The sequence below is a fragment of the Camponotus vicinus genome, unplaced genomic scaffold, assembly GCF_025532165.1.
Source record: "Camponotus vicinus isolate PSW18456_S1 unplaced genomic scaffold, iyCamVici1.0 SCAF_4, whole genome shotgun sequence".
NCBI lineage: Eukaryota > Metazoa > Arthropoda > Insecta > Hymenoptera > Formicidae > Camponotus > Camponotus vicinus.
In genome coordinates this window covers 10877112-10898524 of record NW_028141976.1, presented here as the reverse complement: position 1 = coordinate 10898524, position 21413 = coordinate 10877112, and the positions used below count along the sequence as shown (strand labels likewise).

At 31.7% G+C, this 21413-nt stretch overlaps 2 protein-coding genes across 5 annotated transcripts in view; one reads left to right on the top strand and one right to left on the bottom strand.

Moving 5' to 3' along the window:
* Nucleotides 1–5256: 5256 nt before the first annotated feature.
* Nucleotides 5257–7238, top strand: LOC145969923 (uncharacterized). Its single transcript, XM_083096260.1, has 2 exons — nt 5257–5436; nt 5986–7238. The coding sequence occupies exons 1-2, from the start codon at nt 5279–5281 to the stop codon at nt 6815–6817; spliced, it is 990 nt and encodes a 329-aa protein (XP_082952386.1). The 5' UTR covers nt 5257–5278; the 3' UTR covers nt 6818–7238.
* Nucleotides 7239–8300: 1062 nt separating this feature from the next.
* The window catches only part of LOC145970019 (neo-calmodulin), a 62141-nt gene continuing 49028 nt past the window's right edge, over nt 8301–21413 (bottom strand). For all 4 annotated transcript variants that reach the window (XM_083096392.1, XM_083096390.1, XM_083096391.1 and 1 more), the window contains one exon: nt 8301–21190. In XM_083096392.1, the coding sequence (XP_082952518.1) occupies nt 21159–21190 (32 nt within the window). In that variant the 3' untranslated portion in view covers nt 8301–21158. The remainder of the gene's footprint in view (nt 21191–21413) is intronic.

Genomic DNA, 21413 nt, shown 5'->3' with positions numbered 1-21413 from the left:
GTTTCGATACTAATCGTAATCGTGTTTAATACAAAAATTACAATGTACGAAGCGTTTCTCATCACTACTTTATTACTCGAGAGTCACCGTGCGAATGATGACAAAGCCGTGATAATATGTATAGCGCGCTTGCTATACGTCGCCAAGGCCAAACATGATATTATTGATAATTCTCTGCCGAAATATTTTACGTACTACATATACACGCGGAATTTTAAATTATAGAGGTATTTTATTTTAAATTAATTATTAAACGATTGATATATCACGGAACCTTTTGTTATGCTAATGATTTGAATTTATTCGATTGTTTTACCGCGTTTTTCCGAAGTCAAATTTTATAATATTTAGTTTTGCATTTTAAAAGACTGACTTAGAGCGAACTAAATAAATAAATAAATGATGTTGAGAAAAAGAAAAAGAAGACACATAAATAAATAAATAAATAATAGCGTGAAAAGAGAGAATATACTAATATTTTTATATAATAAATTATTATTAATTAAATTATTTATATTTTTATTTATATTATTTATATTATCAGAGGGACATATGTGTTACCCTCTGAGAACATTCGTGGACATTGGTTTTGTAGTTCATGTCCACGTTTTTAGTGTCCACAGAGGGAGTATCGCTTCCAGGGATCACCTAAAAACGGGTCATGACATCTCTCAGTCTTCTCTCTGCTTGTCCTTTTTCTACGTTTCTGTCAAACTTCGAGTCTCGAGTCTTGATGCCTCGAATCAGCTGATTGTCGATTTAACCAGAGAGAAGAATGAAGGTGAAAGCACATAAAATTGCAGGAGCACATAACCATAAGCATAAGAAAATTGATTGGTTCATTTTCTTATGCATATATTTGTGGACCAATCAATTTCTTTATGCTTATGGTTATGCGCCTATGCAATTTTATGTGCTTTCACCTTGAGAGGTGTCATGGCCCGCTTTTAGGTGATCCCTGAAAGCGATACGCCCTCTGTGGACCTTAAAAACGTGCACCTAAACTACGAAGCCAAGGTGCACGAATGTTCTCAGAGGGTAACATATAAGGTGCACAATTTCTGGTTCTGTTCCGTGCTATGTGCACAAAATGACGGTAGCACCAGTGCTGTATAGCAAGACGCTTACGTATATTAAATAAATTTTTAATGAATTTTGTATGACTCTCTCTCTTTCTCTCATATATATATATATATATATATATATATATATATATATATATATATATATAGAAATTTATTCATTATATGATTACAACACTTGAAAATAAGATATTTTATTAGGCTATTAATAAATAATTTATATATTTACAGAGAGAAAGTTTGATATTATTTTTAATGTAAAACGCGTACACATTTCTTAAGAATAAAAGTTCTAAATAATAAAGATGTATGTGTGTGTGTGTATATATATATATATATATATGTGGGTGGGGGTATGTGTGGTATGTACGTATGTATGTACGTATATATGCATAAAAGCGATGCGAGAGTTACGTGAGGAAGCGAGAAGGACGAGTGAAATAAGAGCGAACGAGATAGAAATAGCACGAGCAACGAGGACTCGAGCTCGAGAATCAGATTTTTCTTGCGCGCTATTATTTTCCTCTCGCTCGCATCTATTACTGTCTCGTTCGCTCCTATTACTGTCTCGCTCACTCCTATTACTGTCTCGCTCACTCCTATTATTGTCTCGCTCGTTCTTGTTACTGTTTCGCTCGCTCTCGATTCTTGGGTCCGCTTATCTTTCCGAGCTGTCTATCACGATTGTCAAGTGTGACAGAGAAAGTAAGACCATGAGTAGAGAGCGAGCGAGATGACCTATCATCAAAGAGTTCCGAAGTCTCTTACAATCGGTTTCTTCGCTTCCTCTCCATTCGCAATTCACGAAAATGTAAACATCTTATAAAATAAACATTGAAACTTTTATTTTTAATTTCATCGGTTTGAAAGTAATTTTAATGAATTAAAGAGATTTTTGCGATTAAAATGATATCAAACACGACGTAAATCGGGTAATTTTTAATTAGTCTGATAATAAAAATTTTATAATTATATTTTATAATTATATTTAATTAAATTTATGCGATTTATATCGTGTTTGATATTATTTTAATCTTAAAATTCTCATTATTCAATTAAAATTACTTTCAAATGAATAAAAAATGCATTTAATTTTTTGACATATATTCGTGAATATTATAAATGAAGTCTCATGTAAGAAACTTCGGAATCTGCGACATCGGGAATTTTTTCATTATTTATAATAATACACGACTTTAAATTGCCATAAAATAAAAACTAAAGCTTTGATATTTTATTTGATCTTTTTGATTAAAAGGGATTAATGAAATTTTTAAAATTGAAAATTATTCTAATAAAATATTGGGTTTAATGTGATTTCAATCGTAAAAATCAATGTGTACATGTATATAATAAAACTCTTAATTTCTCATAATTATAGTTTTATTTTAATAAATTAATAGTGTCTAATTTAAACTATAATTTTGAAAATAAGACTACATTGTATAAAATGTTGCATTGTACTTTACTTAATTTATCTTACTGAACATAACTTTAGAATTAATTTGATTTTTACGATTGAAATCACATTAAACTCAATATTTTATTAGAATAATTTTCAATTTCAAAAATTTCATTAATCCCTTTTAATCAAAAAGATCAAATAAAATATCAAAGCTTTAGTTTTTATTTTATGGCAATTTAAAGTCGTATATTATTATAAATAATGAAAAAATTCCCGATGTCGCAGATTCCGAAGTTTTTTACACGAGACTTCATTTATAATATTCACGAATATATGTCAAAAAATTAAATGCATTTTTTATTCATTTGAAAGTAATTTTAATGGAATAATGAGAATTTTGAGATTAAAATAATATCAAACACGATATAAATCGCATAAATTTAGTTAAATATAATTATAAAATTTTTATTATCAGACTAATTAAAAATTACCCGATTTACGTCGTGTTTGATATCATTTTAATCGCAAAAATCTCTTTAATTCATTAAAATTACTTTCAAACCGATGAAATTAAAAATAAAAGTTTCAATTTTTATTTTATAAGATGTTTACATTTTCGTGAATTGCGAATGGATAGAGGAAGCGAAGAAACCGAGACTTCGGAACTCTTTGATGATAGGTCATCTCGCTCGCTCTCTACTCATGGTCTTGCTTTCTCTGTCACACTTGGCAGTCGTGATAGATAGCCCGGAATGATAAGCGGACCCAAGAATCGAGAGCGAGTGAAACAGCAACAAGAACGAGCGAGACAATAATAGGAGCGAGCGAGACAGTAATAGGAGCGAGCGAGAGGAAAATAATAGCGCGCAAGAAAAATCCGATTCTCGAGCTCGAGTCCTCGTTGCTCGTACTATTTCTATCTTGCTCGCTCCTATTACTATCTCGCTCGCTCCTATTACTATCTCGCTCGCTTCTGTTATTGTTTCACTCGCTCTTACGTACTCATATACTGTCATGTTCATCTCGTTATCAAGCCTGCCGCTGGCAAGCGGCCGATGGCAAATTGTGACAAATAAATAAGTTAATCATTTTAAGATATATTTATAAGGGTATGCGAGTAATTTTAATGGAATAATGAAAATTTTGCGATTAAAATAACATCAAACACGGTATCAATCGGATAAATGTATTTAAATATATATAATCAAAATGTTTATTATCAGACTAATTAAAAATTATCCGATTTTTATTTTATAAGATGTTTACATTCGCGAGGAAGCCGAGTCCGCTTATCTTTACGACCTGTCAAGTGCGAGAGCGACAGCGAAACCGCGAGTCGAGAGCGAGCGAGATGACCTATCATCAAAGAATTCCGAAGTCTCTTACAATCGGCTTCTTCACTTCCTCTATCCATTCGCAATTTACGAGATTATAAAGTAAAAACTAAAACTTTTATTTTTTATTTTATCGATATGAAAGTAATTTTAATGAATTATTGAGATTTTTGCGATTAAAATGATATCAAACACGACGTAAATCGGATAATTTTTAATTGGTCTGATAATAAAAATTTTGATTATATATTTAACTACGTTTATCCGATTGATACCGTGTTTGTTATTTTAATCGCAAAATTTTCATTATTCCATTAAAATTACTTCTATACCCTCATAAATATATCTTAAAATAATTAACTTATTTATTTGTCATAATTTGTCATCGGCCGCTTGCCAGCGGCAGATTTGATAACGAGATGAGCATGACAGTATATGAGTACGTAAGAGCGAGTGAAACAATAACAGAAGCGAGCGAGATAGTAATAGGAGCGAGCGAGAGAGAAATAGTATGCCAGGCTGCAAGAAAGACTCTATTTCCAAGTCTTCGTTGCTCGTGCTATTGCTATCTCGTTCGCTCTTATTGCCATTTCGCTCTCTCTTATTACCTTCTCGCTTGCTCACATAACTCGTATACGCTATACACGCACACACACACACGCACACACACACACACATATATGTATATAAAACTTTGCTCACTTGAAATATCTACGCTATTTTTACAGATATGAAAAAATTGTAATTACGAAAATTGTACGATTAAAAGGACCATGATATGCTAGTAATATTGTTTTCGTAAGTGGAAGCGTTTTAGAAATTTCAAGATTATCTTCATATTTTTTAATGGAACCATCCTAATTTTTTTATATAAATCGATTCTTCGCAATATTCCGTGTAAAAAGTTATAAAGATAGTATAGTCAAAAATTGAACAGTTAACGAGATATTTGATTCTTTAAGTTGACATAATTTTATATAAATTATAAAATATCTGATAAAATGTTCATTTTTCGATTATTTTAATTTAATAATTTTATGCATAGAATAGTAAGAGGAATCAGTTAATGTAAAAAAAACATATAATTGTTCTTAAGAAAAAATATGTCGCTGCTCATTGCAAATTCATATATCAAAAAAAAAATTATATATATATATATATATATATATATATAGAGAGAGAGAGAGAGAGAGAGAGAGAGAGAGAGAGTGTGAGAGGATCGCAAATTCGTCATTTCTCATTTATATTAAAATTTATGTGATATTGTAAGCACCTTGCTATACAGCACTGGTGCTACCGACATTTTGTGCACATAGCACGGAATAGAACCAAAAAAATTGTGCACCTTATATGTTACCCTCTGAGAACATTCGTGCACCTTGGCTTCGTAGTTTAGGTGCACGTTTTTAAGGTCCACAGAGGGCGTATCGCTTTCAGGGATCACCTAAAAGCGGGCCATGACACCTCTCATTCTTCTCTCTGTTTGTATTATAAAAAATTACTTTCTTCAGACATCTGACAAACGGCAAGAAATAATAATGGGGCGAAAATATAGCACTAAATGTTTGCCTCTTTCTCGTCATCGAAAATCTAGAAAAAGAGCCTGGATAAAAAGGTCTGTCTAATTTAAGCAAAATTATTTTGCGATCCAATAGTGAATTATACATGGACAATTTTATCTCATAAAATCCGTAATAAATAAAAAAATGTGCTCAATACATATATATATATATATATATATATATATATATATATATATATATATATATATATATATAATGACACATCTGCAAAATTTCTATATAAAATAAAATCTTTAAATCTGAAAATTATACTGTAACTTGTTAGCTAATAATTTGTACTGGTTAGAAACATCTTTATTTAGACGTTTTTAAGAGAACAAAGGAATATTTACTTTCTCTTTTATCTTACTTTTCGAATAATTCGAGTTAACAAATAATACAATAAATTCAAAGTAATTGTTAAAAATTAATACACATAATTTTCAATGTTTAGAAATAAAAAATTGGAATAGTCAGAGTATTGATCTTATTTCTTTCAAAGTTATGTAAAATTAAAAAGTAATATAAAATATATATTTATTTTCATTATAGCAATATCTAAAAATCTTCATATTTTAATATTTTTTATATTTTTCTTACAGACAGATAGAAATGAGAAAGCTTTTGCCAGATAAAGCACAAGCTGAAAATGCTGAGGATATAACTAATATTCAGCTTTCCATTCTATCTGTATCCAATAATATAAATTCAAAAGTTGAGACTGGAATCCTGCATTGTCTCAATCAAGATATGGAAAAAGAAGTTGATAACAAGAAACCAGTAGAGACATACAAAGAAAACAGTATGTATAATGAAAATATTAAATATATCGAGGATGAGGATAATTTGATAAATAACCAGTGCTTTTTGGATAACAAAGAAAAAATAAATAATGAAGAAAAAATAGAAACATATGAAGAACAAATAGAAACATGTGAAGAAGAAGAAGAGAAAAGCACAAACAATGAAAACATTGAATACTTCGAGGATTTAATTATAGATAACAACTGCTTGTCAGATAGAATTAATAATATACCAAAGAATATACCTGAAGGCCGTTACATAGTGGATATCTCTTATATGTGGAATGAGATCCACCGGACATTCGATGATCATGCACATGGGATCGAATGCCAGTTCAAATATTGGCAACTTGTAAATTTTCATCGTCGCGGGTTATTAACACAACTATTTTTTAAATGTCAAATGTGGAATTACCAAGCAAGTATTTGGACAGAACCTATGCACTCAGAAAAATCAGACATTAATGCAGTTGCTGCAGCTGGATGTGCTGAAGTGGGGATTGGTTATACCCAGATGAGAAAACTTTGTACAGCTATGAACATTAAATATATGTCTGAGGCGACTTATGTGAAAAATCGGGATAATTTAATTCATAAAAAGACAGTTATAAAGAACATAAAAACAGGATAGTTTCTTTTTGAATTATTTTCAGAATATATTTTGCAAGTCAAAATTATGTTGACCATTTGAATGTACAAGTAATTATAAATAAGATATATGAGATATGAGAGATATGAATCTTAAAATTTTTGGGGATTGATGAATAATTTTATAAGTAGCAGGTTGTAAAAATTATTTTCTTTCTATTTGGCATTCATATGTATATGCTCAATCTTGAAAGTTAACAATTTTTATTTGATTATTAAATATATTAAATATATTTATGAATATTATATAACATTTTTCGTTTAGAAATATTTTTTTATATAAGGAAATTATTAAGTAGGAAAAATTTATACATTAATGATGCTTTCAATAAATTAGAGAATGAGGTACAAATCAATAAAAAAACATGCAATTTTGTATTATGATAAAAGTTTCTAGCAATTAATATACTATTAAGTTTATTTATTTATGTCTCTAAAGAAACTGTGTTTATACTTTATTACATAATTCATATCTGTATGTAATGTATATATAAAATTAGTTCTTCATTACATTACTTGTAAAGATATTAGTTTTGATATTAAGATTTTGCTTTAATATTGTGAAAATACTTTTGTAAATACAAGTTATATTATTAATGATTAGTAATGTTAGTATAAAAGTGAAAATGTTGTTAGAAAAAGACATGTTTTTAAATAAAAATATAATAAAATTGTGAAAATAAAATATTTGTTTATACATAAATTGTTATTATTCAAAACAAAACGATACATTGAAAAATATAAATTATATGGTTCTTATTCATTATTTATTCTGAATTAAGTTTTGTATCTTTTTGAGTCAGTTTTGTATTTCATTGCAAAATACATTAAAATTACAGAGATAATACATTACACTAACACTATATTATAAAACGAAAGAAATTTCTTAAAGAAAAATTTTGAAAATTATAGATATACTATATGTTGTGCCATTTTGAATAAAATATTTCATATACATACACAATTCAGATATATTTTCTTTGTCAATTTAGGTAGATTTTCTTATTTAATTTTTTTCTAGAATAATATATTGGTATTAAAAATCTTGCTCTCAACATATTTGTTTCTCAATATTTTAAAAGAAGTCTTCCATTCTACATAAAAATGATCAGTTTTGCAGTTGATTTCTTATCCTATATGATAACCTGGTAATAGATAATGAGAGCAACGAAAGTAAAGAACTCCAATTTATAGAATTGATTTAGAATAGAAGAGTGTATAGAGTGCATATAATTGTATTATTCCAAAGAACATAAGTTAATTTTAGAATTAAAAAATATTTTTATTTGATTGCTTAAATATTATTCATATTGACAAAAAAAAACTATAAAAGATTAATTAGGGAAAGGTAGAGTCAAGAAAAACAAGGAATATTCCTATCACAAAAATATAATAATAAATACTAGGAAAGCCACAAGAATTAATAACATCAAGGATTGCAAAAGATCCAATTACAAGAACGAGTGTCTATTATAAAATGGCTGTATTTATAGGGGTAACTCGATACATATATTGCATTTCACCAGTACACAGTGTCCACCACTTTTTTATATTATGTCATATTTTAATATTATAATATATAACGTTACACGTAACATGGTCGCGTACGTTTAACATCACATAACACACACATACACGCACAAACAGACACACGGTACTCTTTTCTGAATGCCTGTCCTTTCTAACTTTTTTTTTCTGACTCTTTAGGATGAAACGCGAGTACGGAGTATCCATGTGAAAAATCATGACCTCGCAGTTAAGAAACGGATTAAAAAAATAATTGAACTCTTGTTCATGTTCGTTGAATGAAAATGATAAAACGAATTTGTTCGCACTATTATTCTATCTATTTAGAATAATTTTGTCCGTCAGAATCTCAATTTTTTAATGGTATTAAAATACAGGGATGGGAAAGTTACTTTTTAAAAATAACTCGTTACCGTTACTCGTTACCGAGTAAAAAAAGTAACTCGTTATCGTTATTAGTTACTTATTTTTAAAAGTAACTAGTTACCGTTACCGTTACTTCAAAAGTAACAGTTCGTTACTTTTCCCGTTACTTTTAATGTTAAAACAAGATAGAATTAAATAAAAAATTTACTTTGGTAATATTTTTTATTAAAATATTAATATAAAAGCAACAAATTCTTTATTTTAAATTTACAAAACCGTAAAAAAATTAAAGAGATATAGATTTTAAAGCACTTAACATGTAACTTCACATGTAAATAAAAAAATTTTAATTTAAATTTAAATTTATAAATACAGTTAAATTTACATTCTTTTTGTGCTCTCGTCCGATATTACGTCAAACTTAAAAGCTGGCCAATCACATCCATTCCTCAGAAGAATGAAATAACTGTGATTGATGTCATTAATCGCTCCAGAGGTGTCTGTGAAGCTGGCAGGACAATCTATGAATTTCAAAAAAATACTAAGAGTTCTGATAGCATTTTTCATAGTTCTACAGTTCCTGATAAAAATTAAAAAGAGTTCCGCATTCCTTATATTAAAAAATTGAAATCGAAAAAATGTGCTAACTTCGCGAATCTAGCACGACACTCTTCCCTCCAAAGTACCAAAACGCGTTGAATATTATTTTTAGCAAGAGTTCCCGACAGTTCTGCTATAGTTCAGCCTATATATGCAATTTCAGATCGATATTCTAAAAATTAATAATTTTTTATGAATTTTTAATGTTCTTGACCAACACGACAATTAGTGAAAATGTGTCGTGCTAATAATTTTCCGTATTTTTAATGGCAGTTCTGGACGGTTTTATAAAAGTTCTATTCTTTAGAAACATTTTTACGCAGAGTTTCGACAGTTTACTATTTTATAAATAATTATTTAAAAAATCTCTCTGCTTAAAAAATGTTTCTAAAGAATAGAACTTTTGTAAAACTGTCCAGAACTGCCGTTAAAACTACGGAAAATCATCAGCACGACATATTTTTACTAAGTGTCGTGCTGGTCGAGGACATTAATTCATAAAAAATTATTAATTATTGAAATATCGGTCTGAAATTGCATATATAGGCTGAAGCAGAATTATTGGAAACTCTTGCTAAAAATAATAATATTCAACGCGTTTTGGTTCTTTAGAGGGAAGAGTGTCATGCTAGATTCGCGAAGTTAGCACATTTTTTCGATTTCGATTTTTTAATATAAGGAATGCGGAAATGCTCTATATTATTATTTTAATTTTTATCAAGAACTGTAGAACTATGAAAAGTACTTTTAGTATTTTTTTTAAATTCGTAGATTGTCGTATCAGCTTCACAGACACCTCTCAGAGCAATAAATTTCATCCGAAATATTATCGAATTTTATATAAATGTCGGTCGATGACTAAAAATTGAATATGACAGAAATACAATGTCATAAGTATTTTCAAAATATGAAAAGTAACGGTAAAAGTAACTGTTAAATTCGTTATCGTTACTAAAAAAATGTAACTACGTTATCGTTACAGTTACAGAAAAAAAAATGTAACGCCGTTACCAGTCCGTTACCAAAAAAAAGTAATTATAACGGTAACGGCGTTACAAGTAACGCGTTACTTCCCAACCCTGTTAAAATATCGCTATCGTATTCTTTTTTCTTGTGTGTATACATTTCATCTTTTATAACATTATTCCTTTGATTATACTCGTATAATTCGTATTTTTTGAATGAGCTCCGACAGTCAGTCTTCATCGCTTAACTATTTTAGCTTACTACAATATTGAGTTTTTTTTATTAAATTTTGATTATTGAAACAAATTTAAAATTTTAGAAATCATCGAGTGCATTCACGTAAGATATATATATATATTGTGTTTGTATATTATTCGCCATTAATTTATCATTATAAAATATTTCTATCGAATATAAATTTCCTAATCATTAAATTATTGCAAGGGAAAGTTATAAATTAAGACAATTATATATAATATGTTATTTAAAATTCATCATCATATGTATTAGATGCATTTAACTGTATATATCTTTCAAAACTATTATGTAATATCTATTATCCCTGGCAAAAATGAGACGTTTGTTTGGCGTTTACATGAACGTTTGTGGAAGTTCGTCGAGAGTTTAAAAACGATTAGTAAAGAGTTTGTAGAACAAAAATTGCAACACTGCAGCGTTTGATAAGCATTCAAAACCCAACAGCGTTATGTAAGTGCTCTTACAAAGTTTGAAAAGCATATAAACTCTCAGAAAACCCTCACTCGACGGTTGTTAACGCTTTATAAAGTTTCTTATTTTCGCCAGGGATTGTGCACAGTAATAGATATTTAAAATTTTCTCACTCTACCTTCTTAATACACACCGAATCCGTAATTTCTACAGATAGTTCCTCATTTTTTTTCAAGAATTAGTAAATTAACTCCCTATATTTTTATTAAGAATTAGTAAATTAACTCCTTAATAATACAAATGCGAAATGGCGCCCTGGCGAAAATAAGAAACTTTATAAAGCGTTAACAACCGTTGAGTGAGGGCTTTCTGAGAGTTTATATGCTTTTCAAACTTTGTAAGAGCACTTACATAACGCTGTTGGGTTTTGAATGCTTATCAAACGCTGCAGTGTTGCAATTTTTGTTCTACAAACTCTTTATATAATGTTACATGAAAGTTTTGCAATGGTGAGGTAACATTTTTCAGAGTACGTTCAGTAAACGTTGATACATCTTCGTGTACAGAGTTTACTCAGACTTTTCAAACGTTTACGTTTACGCTATAACGTACAAACGTCTTTTAAACGCTGCAGTGTTGCAATTTTTGTTCTACAAACTCTTTACTAATCGTTTTTAAACTCTCGACGAACTTCCACAAACGTTCATGTAAACGCCAAACAAACGTCTCATTTTTGCCAGGGCGATTAAACGTTAGCGAGTTATCTCATGCGCGGCAATATGCTTGTAATATTGTGCAGAAATACACATATCAACATTTAAACAGTCGCAACAAGTTATATTTATCTTATTTATTAATCATATTGTAGCAATAACATACACATAGTACAATCAAATCGAAAAAAAATTTTGATAAATAAAATAAATTCATTGTCTGTAATTGTAGTAAAAACAAGACTGTAATTATACTGAAAACGCGCAACTGCTTAAATGTTAAGTGCAAACGCTTCGAATATTCGCAACATGAAGTTCCAATACAAATTGTTCGGAAAAGTCATTCGCGATTTGTGGAAAACATGTCGTATAATTCGCGCGACATAACTTTAATAATAATGCGACATACAGTACGTATTTCGTGTGCACGAAATGAATAACAATGTGCGTATGCTTCCATTGCGAAAAATTTACTCGTACACGCATTAATTATCTATCGTCGTAAAAAGTCGCGTTTAGGCCTGCTTGTCGCTTGAGAATATGTTTCGCCATATAATGCATACAACGCAAAAAACTATTTAGGTATTTAGGTATTTACTCTAGAAAAATAACGTTATGGACATTCCTCGTTGCAATAATTAGTTATTACAAACGCGTTATCTTGTTAGCCTTTCTCTTTGATTCTTCTGAAAATATACCTATTTCGTTCACAGCACGATATTGTAGCTCCCTCGTGTAAACATAGTCGCTTTTATTGTTCCTCTTTTCTCCTTTCACCCTTTATTTTTTTTAATACACGTACCGATTATAATCTCTAAACATATAACACACCTTGACATGTATTCTTTTTCTGGAAAAAAACACAACTGCTGAATTATTCATAGAAAAAAATCATTCTTTAGCTAGAAAGCATCAATATATCCGATTTTATCAAAAAAAAGCTTATCTAGTAAGAAATGATAGATCGAAAAGATGGCTATTAGACGTCTATAGATATTTAATAGACATATTTTCGACTTGTATTTCTCACTGAGAGAATGATACCGTGACAAACGCGATCTTAATTTTTTATCAGGAATTGAGATAATTTAATCAATTATATAAATTAAAAATACATAAACTAAAAATAAAATATAAATTAAATATTTCAGATAATATTCAATCAATTATTTAATTTATGAAATTACTTAAATAATCGCAAGAATATTTATATATGTGTGATATCTGAAAAGACAAGTAGCAGTTGAGATTTTCTTCCATCGAAGCTGCGAGAAATCGACCCTTATCGATTTCTCCCCGTTATCTAGATTGAATATGGAAATACATGCACATACTCTTATCCAGTAACACGGCTTGTATTCGTCATAACGTTTAACAGAGTTAATGAAAGACATTTTCTTATTACAACTAGAGAGTTTGAACATCGTCGTATTTCCTGGCCGCAGGACGTTTTTCTGATACAACACGATTATTGCCTGCTCGCGATCTTAATTTAATTTCGCGTGGCGTTTTTTTTCTTTTAGGCGCGAATTAAAAGAGGTTTCGCTACGCGATTAAAGGGAAAAAGAACTCGCGATACAAATACAATTGCAAAGGACAAGCGCAAAGCTCGTTTTCTCTCTCATGTTACATGATTTGAAATTGAACGCAACGAAAATTGCGTTTCGCCATGTGGAAAAAAATCTGCTCAAAAATAATCCGCAAGCGAAGGAAAATATGACGCAACTTCTCAAACGACATCTACAAGGATGTAGCGTTTAAAAATGTTGCATGCCAAGCACACGATTTTCCACAAAATTTGCCTACAATCACACCCTCTATAAATCGTAAGAAAGCGCTGTCGGACCGAATATAGTACGACGAAAATCGCATAATCCTTAATGAACGGAAGATCGTGTCGCTCATTGTTAGAAGCGACAGCCCTCGCAATTGTTACAACTTAGTTACACTTACTTAACAATTATCGTTTAATTATATTCGTACATCTAAGATATATAATCAGGTTCTCCCTTTCATGTATCTATCAATGTATGTATATATATAATTTGATTATTATGTGTTTTTTGCGATACTTTAACGTGTATTTGATATTAAGCTAGCTGATAATACACCCTTGTTCCTGTTTGCTACGCTTAGGCGAACTTGGAACATCCTCGAAAACGATTCTAAGCGCTCCGAAGTCGCTCGTTTTTTTTTATAGAAAGCGCTTGAAATATTGATTCGAAGTCGGAACAAATTCCGAAGGCTCGCAAAGCACTATAAGAGTAAATCAAATATATATGGTCTTGTTTTAGCAAATTAGAAAATAATAGTGCTGTTCCATGAACATATATATTCGTAAAGAGAAAAATAAATTTTGAAAATAAATTTGCAAAAGTAAATAATTATATTAAAAATTTATCAGGAAACATTTATCAGTTTTACGTAGGATCAAGCTTAAGGGAATATATATAAAGTTTTTACATTCTTTAGCATTTTTATTCGTCCCTTTTTCTATACTTTTATATATTATATAAATATTCTTTAGCTCAATAACAACGAATAAATATATTAATCTATAATTTTTAATCATTTATATTTTTAAATAGAGTTATTTAAATAATTTTATTAATTTTATATGCATGTTTTAACACGAATTATAAAATATTTCTATTTCCAACGAAGAAAATCGATGTAATTTCTTTTGAGAAAAGTTGTCCCTTAAGCTAGCCCTATATTGTCAATAAAAATAACAAGTAGAGCCAATGAATTGATTATCTATTTGCTAGTCGATGCTGCTACGATATCACCGAGATAAGAAATTTCGTTCAAACGTCGGACGAGGCGAAACGTTAATAACTTATGATCAAGTAACATTATAAAGAAGCCTCGAGATTTCTACGATTTCTACAATTTTCATCTATAACTGCATCGGATAGCTTGTCGGTTCTCTGCTCAATGTTTGGCTCGCAAACAGCGATCGACGATAAAAGCGAATAGAATATAACGGAGAAGAGTCTCGATTAAATATACGTTGGAGAAGGAAGACTCATGTATCTTTACTTTTGGAGGGCAACACTAAAACGTACAGGGTGTCTTAAGGGATATAATGAAAATTTGCATACTTCTCAATCTCGATTCCGCATCATTGTTTGCAAGAATGCATTTAAAATTTCATTTCCAAGACATCCTGTACGTAGGCGATTCTTAACGGCAGGCCTGCGAACAATCAATAACATTTGTCGCACCCGCGAGCTTCCAGCTCGCAAAACAATTTGATAGAATATATGCAACTTGTATTACGCGTATATATAGTTGGTAGAATACAATGTAACATATATAGGATGTGTCCCAAGCATCTTACACTTTTTCAAATTTCACAATAAATCTCATCTCTTATTTATCATCGAAACTTGCTTAGGTATCGCAACTTTATAATTGATATCAAATATTTTGTAATAGAAAATATACTCAGCTTTCAATTAAAATTTTACTAAAGTATAAAAATTAAAACTGAAAGAAAAATAAATTTTATTTTTTTCTCCTATATATCTCGTCTATTAATTTTTTTCGAAAACTTGTGACAATCTTTTCACTTCGATCTGCAGTAAGAGAAAAAGTGTGCGACTTTCGATACACCCTATACAAAATGTAATACAATGCAATACAATGCAATGCATTGCAACACAATGTCATATGATTCATATTACGCTGCACAGCAGGATTTGGCGTAAGGAATAATCTATAAAAATATCTCTACTTTGTGGAGCACAAGTGTGACAATATAATAATAAATATCTCTCAGTTCGTCAAGAAGTCGATTCTCGCGTTGAACAGAATTAATGTAATCGGGGAGTGGGACGGGAGAGAGAAAGAATTCTTCCCTCTTTGTTTCCGCGAAGAGCTTAAAGCTCGAGCGAAGAGTTTAAACCGCTAACTCTTAGAGGAATGTGATAGAAACAGTTTATGTACTAATATTGTGTAATAATAACAATTGGCATTGTGCAACAGATGATACAATATAGGAATCGTCATCAGCAGTTTTTATATTGATAAAAAGTGATTAAAGTGATTAAAGTGATCGTAACAACGTTTTTCCTTTTGCCATTATGCTTAAATATTCACTTTTTTATCCCTGAAAGAGTTAGAGTCCTTATCGTTTTAATCAACATAAAGTGAATTTAATATTAATTAAGATTTAAAAAGCCATACGTTACATTTTGCGTATAAACACGATTCTCACGTTCTATCATATCATCGACTCATTCCTCTTATCATTATGCATATGGTATAGAAACTCACTGCATGCTCATGTCAACTGTGCTTTTGTACTTATACCTGCGCGCGTCACACAATTTCGATATTACAAAGAAAAAGAAAAGAAAGAAAAATGATACAAACGCAAAAGTGTCTCGTAAAATTCAACGTAAGCAAATTTAAATTTTAACAGATGCTTAGAATTATTTTTAAAATACCACAAATTTTTTTTCGTCAACTTTAATCTATTAGCTTGTTTAATTATTTTCTGCTTTTTAATCCGTACGCATCATACTCATTCGCGATTAGTATAATATTAATATTATTAAGAGAAGTGGGGAGAGAGAGCTTCTTTCCCTTTCATAAAAGAACAGTCAGATTATTAAATTCTAAACTGACGCTTAAGAAACGTCATTTTTCATTTTACCATAATATAACGTCATTTTTCATTTTACTTCGCATTAACTTATCGCTTCTTCTGACAATCTCTCGCATCAACAATCACAAATATAATTATTCATAAATAAGAACTATTAGCAGTAATCTTTTTTAAAAGGGAGAGATGCGAACAAACAGTACTAAATCTAAGTGCGTGACGCTGCAACAACAGATTAGCAACATGTGCCGTCGACGTGCAGCAGCTTATCATTGTCGGAGATTACATAGATATATCATTCTTTCGTGATATACTTGATGCGTATATTTTTTTTCTTTTTGGAAGGGGCGGACCAGCGTATATATCTGCTCTTCTTCGGTGAATTCTCTCAGTTAAACCATTAGAAATATTGTCGTTAGGACGTTATACATTACTATTTGTGACGTATTTATCAAGCCGCTTAGTTTTCTCCCTTATCTACCGCCATTTGCCGTGCTCTGATTTGTTTACGCGCTTAACTTAATCCAGGTTGCGGTGTTTCGAGTCGCTCGCATATCATGTTAATCGAGAGCACGATCGAGAAGAACGTTACGAACGCCGACGAGTAGCGTAATCGATCATCTCGAGCATCGATAAGTTGAAAAAGCATAATTAACATAGTGCTATTCGGTGCTTATTCGAAAGAAAGACACCACGTGGTGGGACATCTCGCTCTGAGAATATAAGCGTTAAAAAAATATATTATTGTCAAAAACCACGACTATCTCTTCGATTTCGCTTGTATGTGTTGTAGCGTCTCCAAGTGCAAGTTTAGTGCACTTTATTTTTGTATACGTGTTGTGAACGAATTCAACGTTACTGTTACATGGGTATTGTTTTTTTTGTTTTTCTGTATCCTTTAGCGTACTTGATAAATTATAATGCACCATTGGGAGAAGACTGCCATAGAAGTCAAGTAGTTTTCAAGTTTTCGAGATCGGTGTCATAATTCATCGAATTGATTAAAAATATATAGATCTGTTAGGCATTATCAAAAATAATATATCATTTTTTTTATTGATTAATGTTATCAATTTATCCTCTATATAATTTATTAAAACTTTTTTTGCAAATCAATTTAATTTCAAGCGCCGAAAAAAATGAGTCTTTATCAATGGGCATCGTGGCAGTATTCTATTTCTCGAGGTGCGATACGTGCTGAAAATAATGTAAGTCAAATTTTGAAGAGATTTTAAGACAGGTACATTATATCGATTCGTTATTCATCGAACCTATGTATATCTCTTATCTAAATGGATCGTACTCCAAAATTTGACTTGGACTATTTTCGCAGTAAAGACTGTCCATTCTGATTTCATTCGAAAAATCAATCGCTCTATCAAAGATCACAGCTTTCGCCTGCGAAAGTAATGTGCGATGCGTTGATCGTGCGTTACGCGTCTTATGTACAAGTAATTACTTATAACGGATCAGGGGCATTCTCGCGATGATTCTGAACTCTCATCGTTATTGTGCCATCCCATTCGAGATGAAGTCCGGATTCAGTAATCTGATAAGCTCGTCGTCAAACGTCGTCAATTGTCGATTAATCAGATTAGAGAGCAACAGAATTATTGTCTATCTCTGTGAACCTGCAAATTACTACGTTTCGTCCGACGAGCGTTTCAAGTCTCAACTGTCTCTCACATCTTGCTCGTACTTGGAAAGAAAAGTGATCGAGTTGCTCGGATCTCGAAACACGCGCGATTTCACCCAATATCTTATGTAAAAGACCTTTCTCTCTCTCTCTCTCTCTCTCTCTTTCGTTTTATCCTTCATAGCGCATACACGTACAGTCAATCGGGATAAATGGCCTTCCAACAACTTTTACGACACGGCATTCAAATTCAAACGGTTCGAATGGCAAATGTAAATAAAAAATAAAATTACGAAAGCCAAATGCAGATTAATGTGCGAAAAAGTCACGCTCGAACCAGAAGAGGAACATTTCGTGGATTTGAAACAAACTTGAAAATGAAAAAATTTGCACGAATTTATATTCTCGTTGGGAATGAAAATATTACTGCTTCACATACGTTTCATTATGTTAATCGGTGTTATTTTACGATAATATTTGAATATGTAAGTAGAAATTTCTAAGACAATTATTCTAATTATTTTTCTTCCTTAAATTTGTATTATATTTTGCTAATATTTTTCATACTTTTATACAAAAGCAATCTAAATGAATTGTAATTATGTAACATTGCAGTTAGATTGTAAAAATAACTAATGTAAACGTTCTCTACCATTTATCATATTTTATCAGTTTAAATGCTCTTTTCAGCTATATATATAATGGGATATAAACGATCATTTTGTGAACACTTATAGGAAATTGATTAAATATCTCAAAGAGAAAGTAATAAATTATTTTCATATATATTCAAATAATTTCTTCAAACAAACATTGATTTATATTACTAAACATTATTTAATACACTTATGACGAATACACATCCACATCTTTTTATCTAAAATCTAATTTTATATAAATGTTCACAAACTATGATCAATATTTACAACTCGATAAACACATTGCACAAAAAAATCATGTACAAACGTGTACGAACAAGCGATAACAAAATTATACATAATATCTATAATAAAATATTACGCGTGCGAGAAATGGGACAGAATTACTCCGATTGATAGTACGCAGGAGATGCGCTTTTGCGTGCTTTTATTCTCGTTACTTCGATCTCTCCGTCCATTCTCGCGACTCTCGCGCTACCCCAATACGTATCTTTAGTTTCCGCTTCGTATCGAACCGGGGACTTACGCGCGCGTGCATGCGGAAGTACGTGCGTGTGTATGTGTATGGAGCGCGGGTGACGGAGAGAGGACATATGTACAATGCATTAAGTATACGTGTATATATAATTACCTCCCTACGTATTCTCTTCACGTGTTATTTTTCTTTCTTGTGGTAGCAACATATCATCACGTATAGTATATGTATACAATAATACACAGCTCGGCCATTTTACTCTTGTGCGGTCGCTTCTTTTTTTTTTCCTGTTATTATAGTCGCTAAGTCTAAGTACTACCATCTATGTCGCGTGTGTGTGCTAACGCGCAGGATTCGTGATGTTTTTTTTTTCTTACAACATGTCTCTATGCAAAGGTACGTACGTGTAACATAATGCGTGTATACACGCTTCTGGATTCGGGACCGCCGACATTGCGGCGAGACTGATTGTGTGACAACTGTTTGCCACATCCTTTTCGTTCTTTTGCATCGTTGGCAATCTTTCTTTTTTGCCATTACGTCATGAATGAAGAACGAAGAAACAAACGTTCGCGTTAATTACCCTGGTTGAATTGTTCCCGTAGACTTTCTTTCTCTTTATATCAAAAACCTCACCGCCACATACTCTTTGACTATAGATACCTGTCAATAATCATGTTGCCACTAATGGCAACTATAGTCACCGAGGATGCAACTAGCGATTGTCAGAATTGTCACAACATTAATTCCATCTAATTTATGACCGATGGATTTTTGAATAAATCCGAATAACTTGTTAAATTACTCTCCTTCAAGTAACCCATCAATAATCAAGGACACTTTCGGACACTTTCTCCAATCTCGTGGACAGATAGTAAACTATTCCTTCACGAGATTTTACCGTAATAATTTTTATTTAAATACAACTAGCTTTGCTTCCGAAGCACTTTTTCAACCAGGGCACTCATCATCGATTACAGAACGCGGTATCACGATAATCGACGGGAACATATTCACGCTACGTGTCAAAGCAGAAGAGCTAATTATTCGTTAGCATGCTCGGCGTGCCCGTTCTAAAATTACTAAGGATCTAAACGAAGAAACGATGATCAAATGACATATTTGTGTGTATGTGTGTATCTCTACGTTGGATTACGCACGTCTGCGTGTAATACAAGCGGTAAAAACACTCGAAGTACGAAGTACCTTTCATGAGCGTTGCGTTTCAAGGAAACGCGCAACGCAAAACAGATATCGTATAATAATAATATGTATTTATATATATGTATTATGTAAACATATCGTGTATATATACTAGTATACTCCAGGACTTTCTCGCAAGAGCGTTCAAGGGGGCGTGGAAAGCTAGTTAATTCCTAAATCGCTTCGTAAAGGGAGAGATAAAGATTAGGGGTACGTAATAATAATCTAAACGAAGCTCGGTTGATTGTTCCGGGTGACGGCAGGTCGCCCCTCCCCCTCCCTCCCTCCCTCTCCTCCTCCCCCTCGTCTTCTCATTTTGACATATAACTCCTTTAGTTATTGTATAACAATACGTTATCGTTATATGTGCCTAGAGTTCACGTACTCGTCTAAGATTAGTCCGAAGGAGCGCGAGGTGTGTCCGTGTGTGTCTCATATAACGCGTATGTGCAATTTCACGGAAATAAGTCTCTCTCCTCCTTGATTTTTCGGCCAAAGTCAAAGGCGTAATTCGCGATACTTATTCACGCGTAATCTTCCGAAGATGATTCAAAGACTTTCAAGTTTTCTACTGACGCTACTTACGCTCGAAACCTTCGACACTTATTCCTTAAAGCTGTATATTGTAACGTCGGTGCGCCTTCTCTCGCAATTCTTTCGCGTCTTCCGCGATTTCACATCACGATCGCACATCGTGGCTGGTTGATCGGCTGGATCGAAGTTTCGAATGTTCTCTTCTCCTCGACATCTTGAATTTCTGCAGCTTTACGGAGCGTGAAACGACCTTTCGTCACGATCCCGGAAAGTCGAGGAACTTGAGCGGCGGATCCGTTTATCCTTCCTCCGTTGGAGATCCTCTGGTATCTCTGTGCGAGTTAACCTTTCCTCGATTCCCGAACTAATTTTTCGACGTTAAGATCGTCACGAATTCTAAAACATACCCACAATTATAGTTGACGGGATACTTTTGCGAGCGGGATCGATTCCAGGATCGTAAACAGAGCAATCGATTTGCATCAACGTTTCATCAACTCTGTGCAGAATTTATATCACCGCATCGAAGAAGGAATGGAATAATTAGAGAGAGTGTATTCCGATGCAAGGTAGCGGAGGGGAACGTACTTGTACTCTCTGAGAAAGTTACATATTTCTT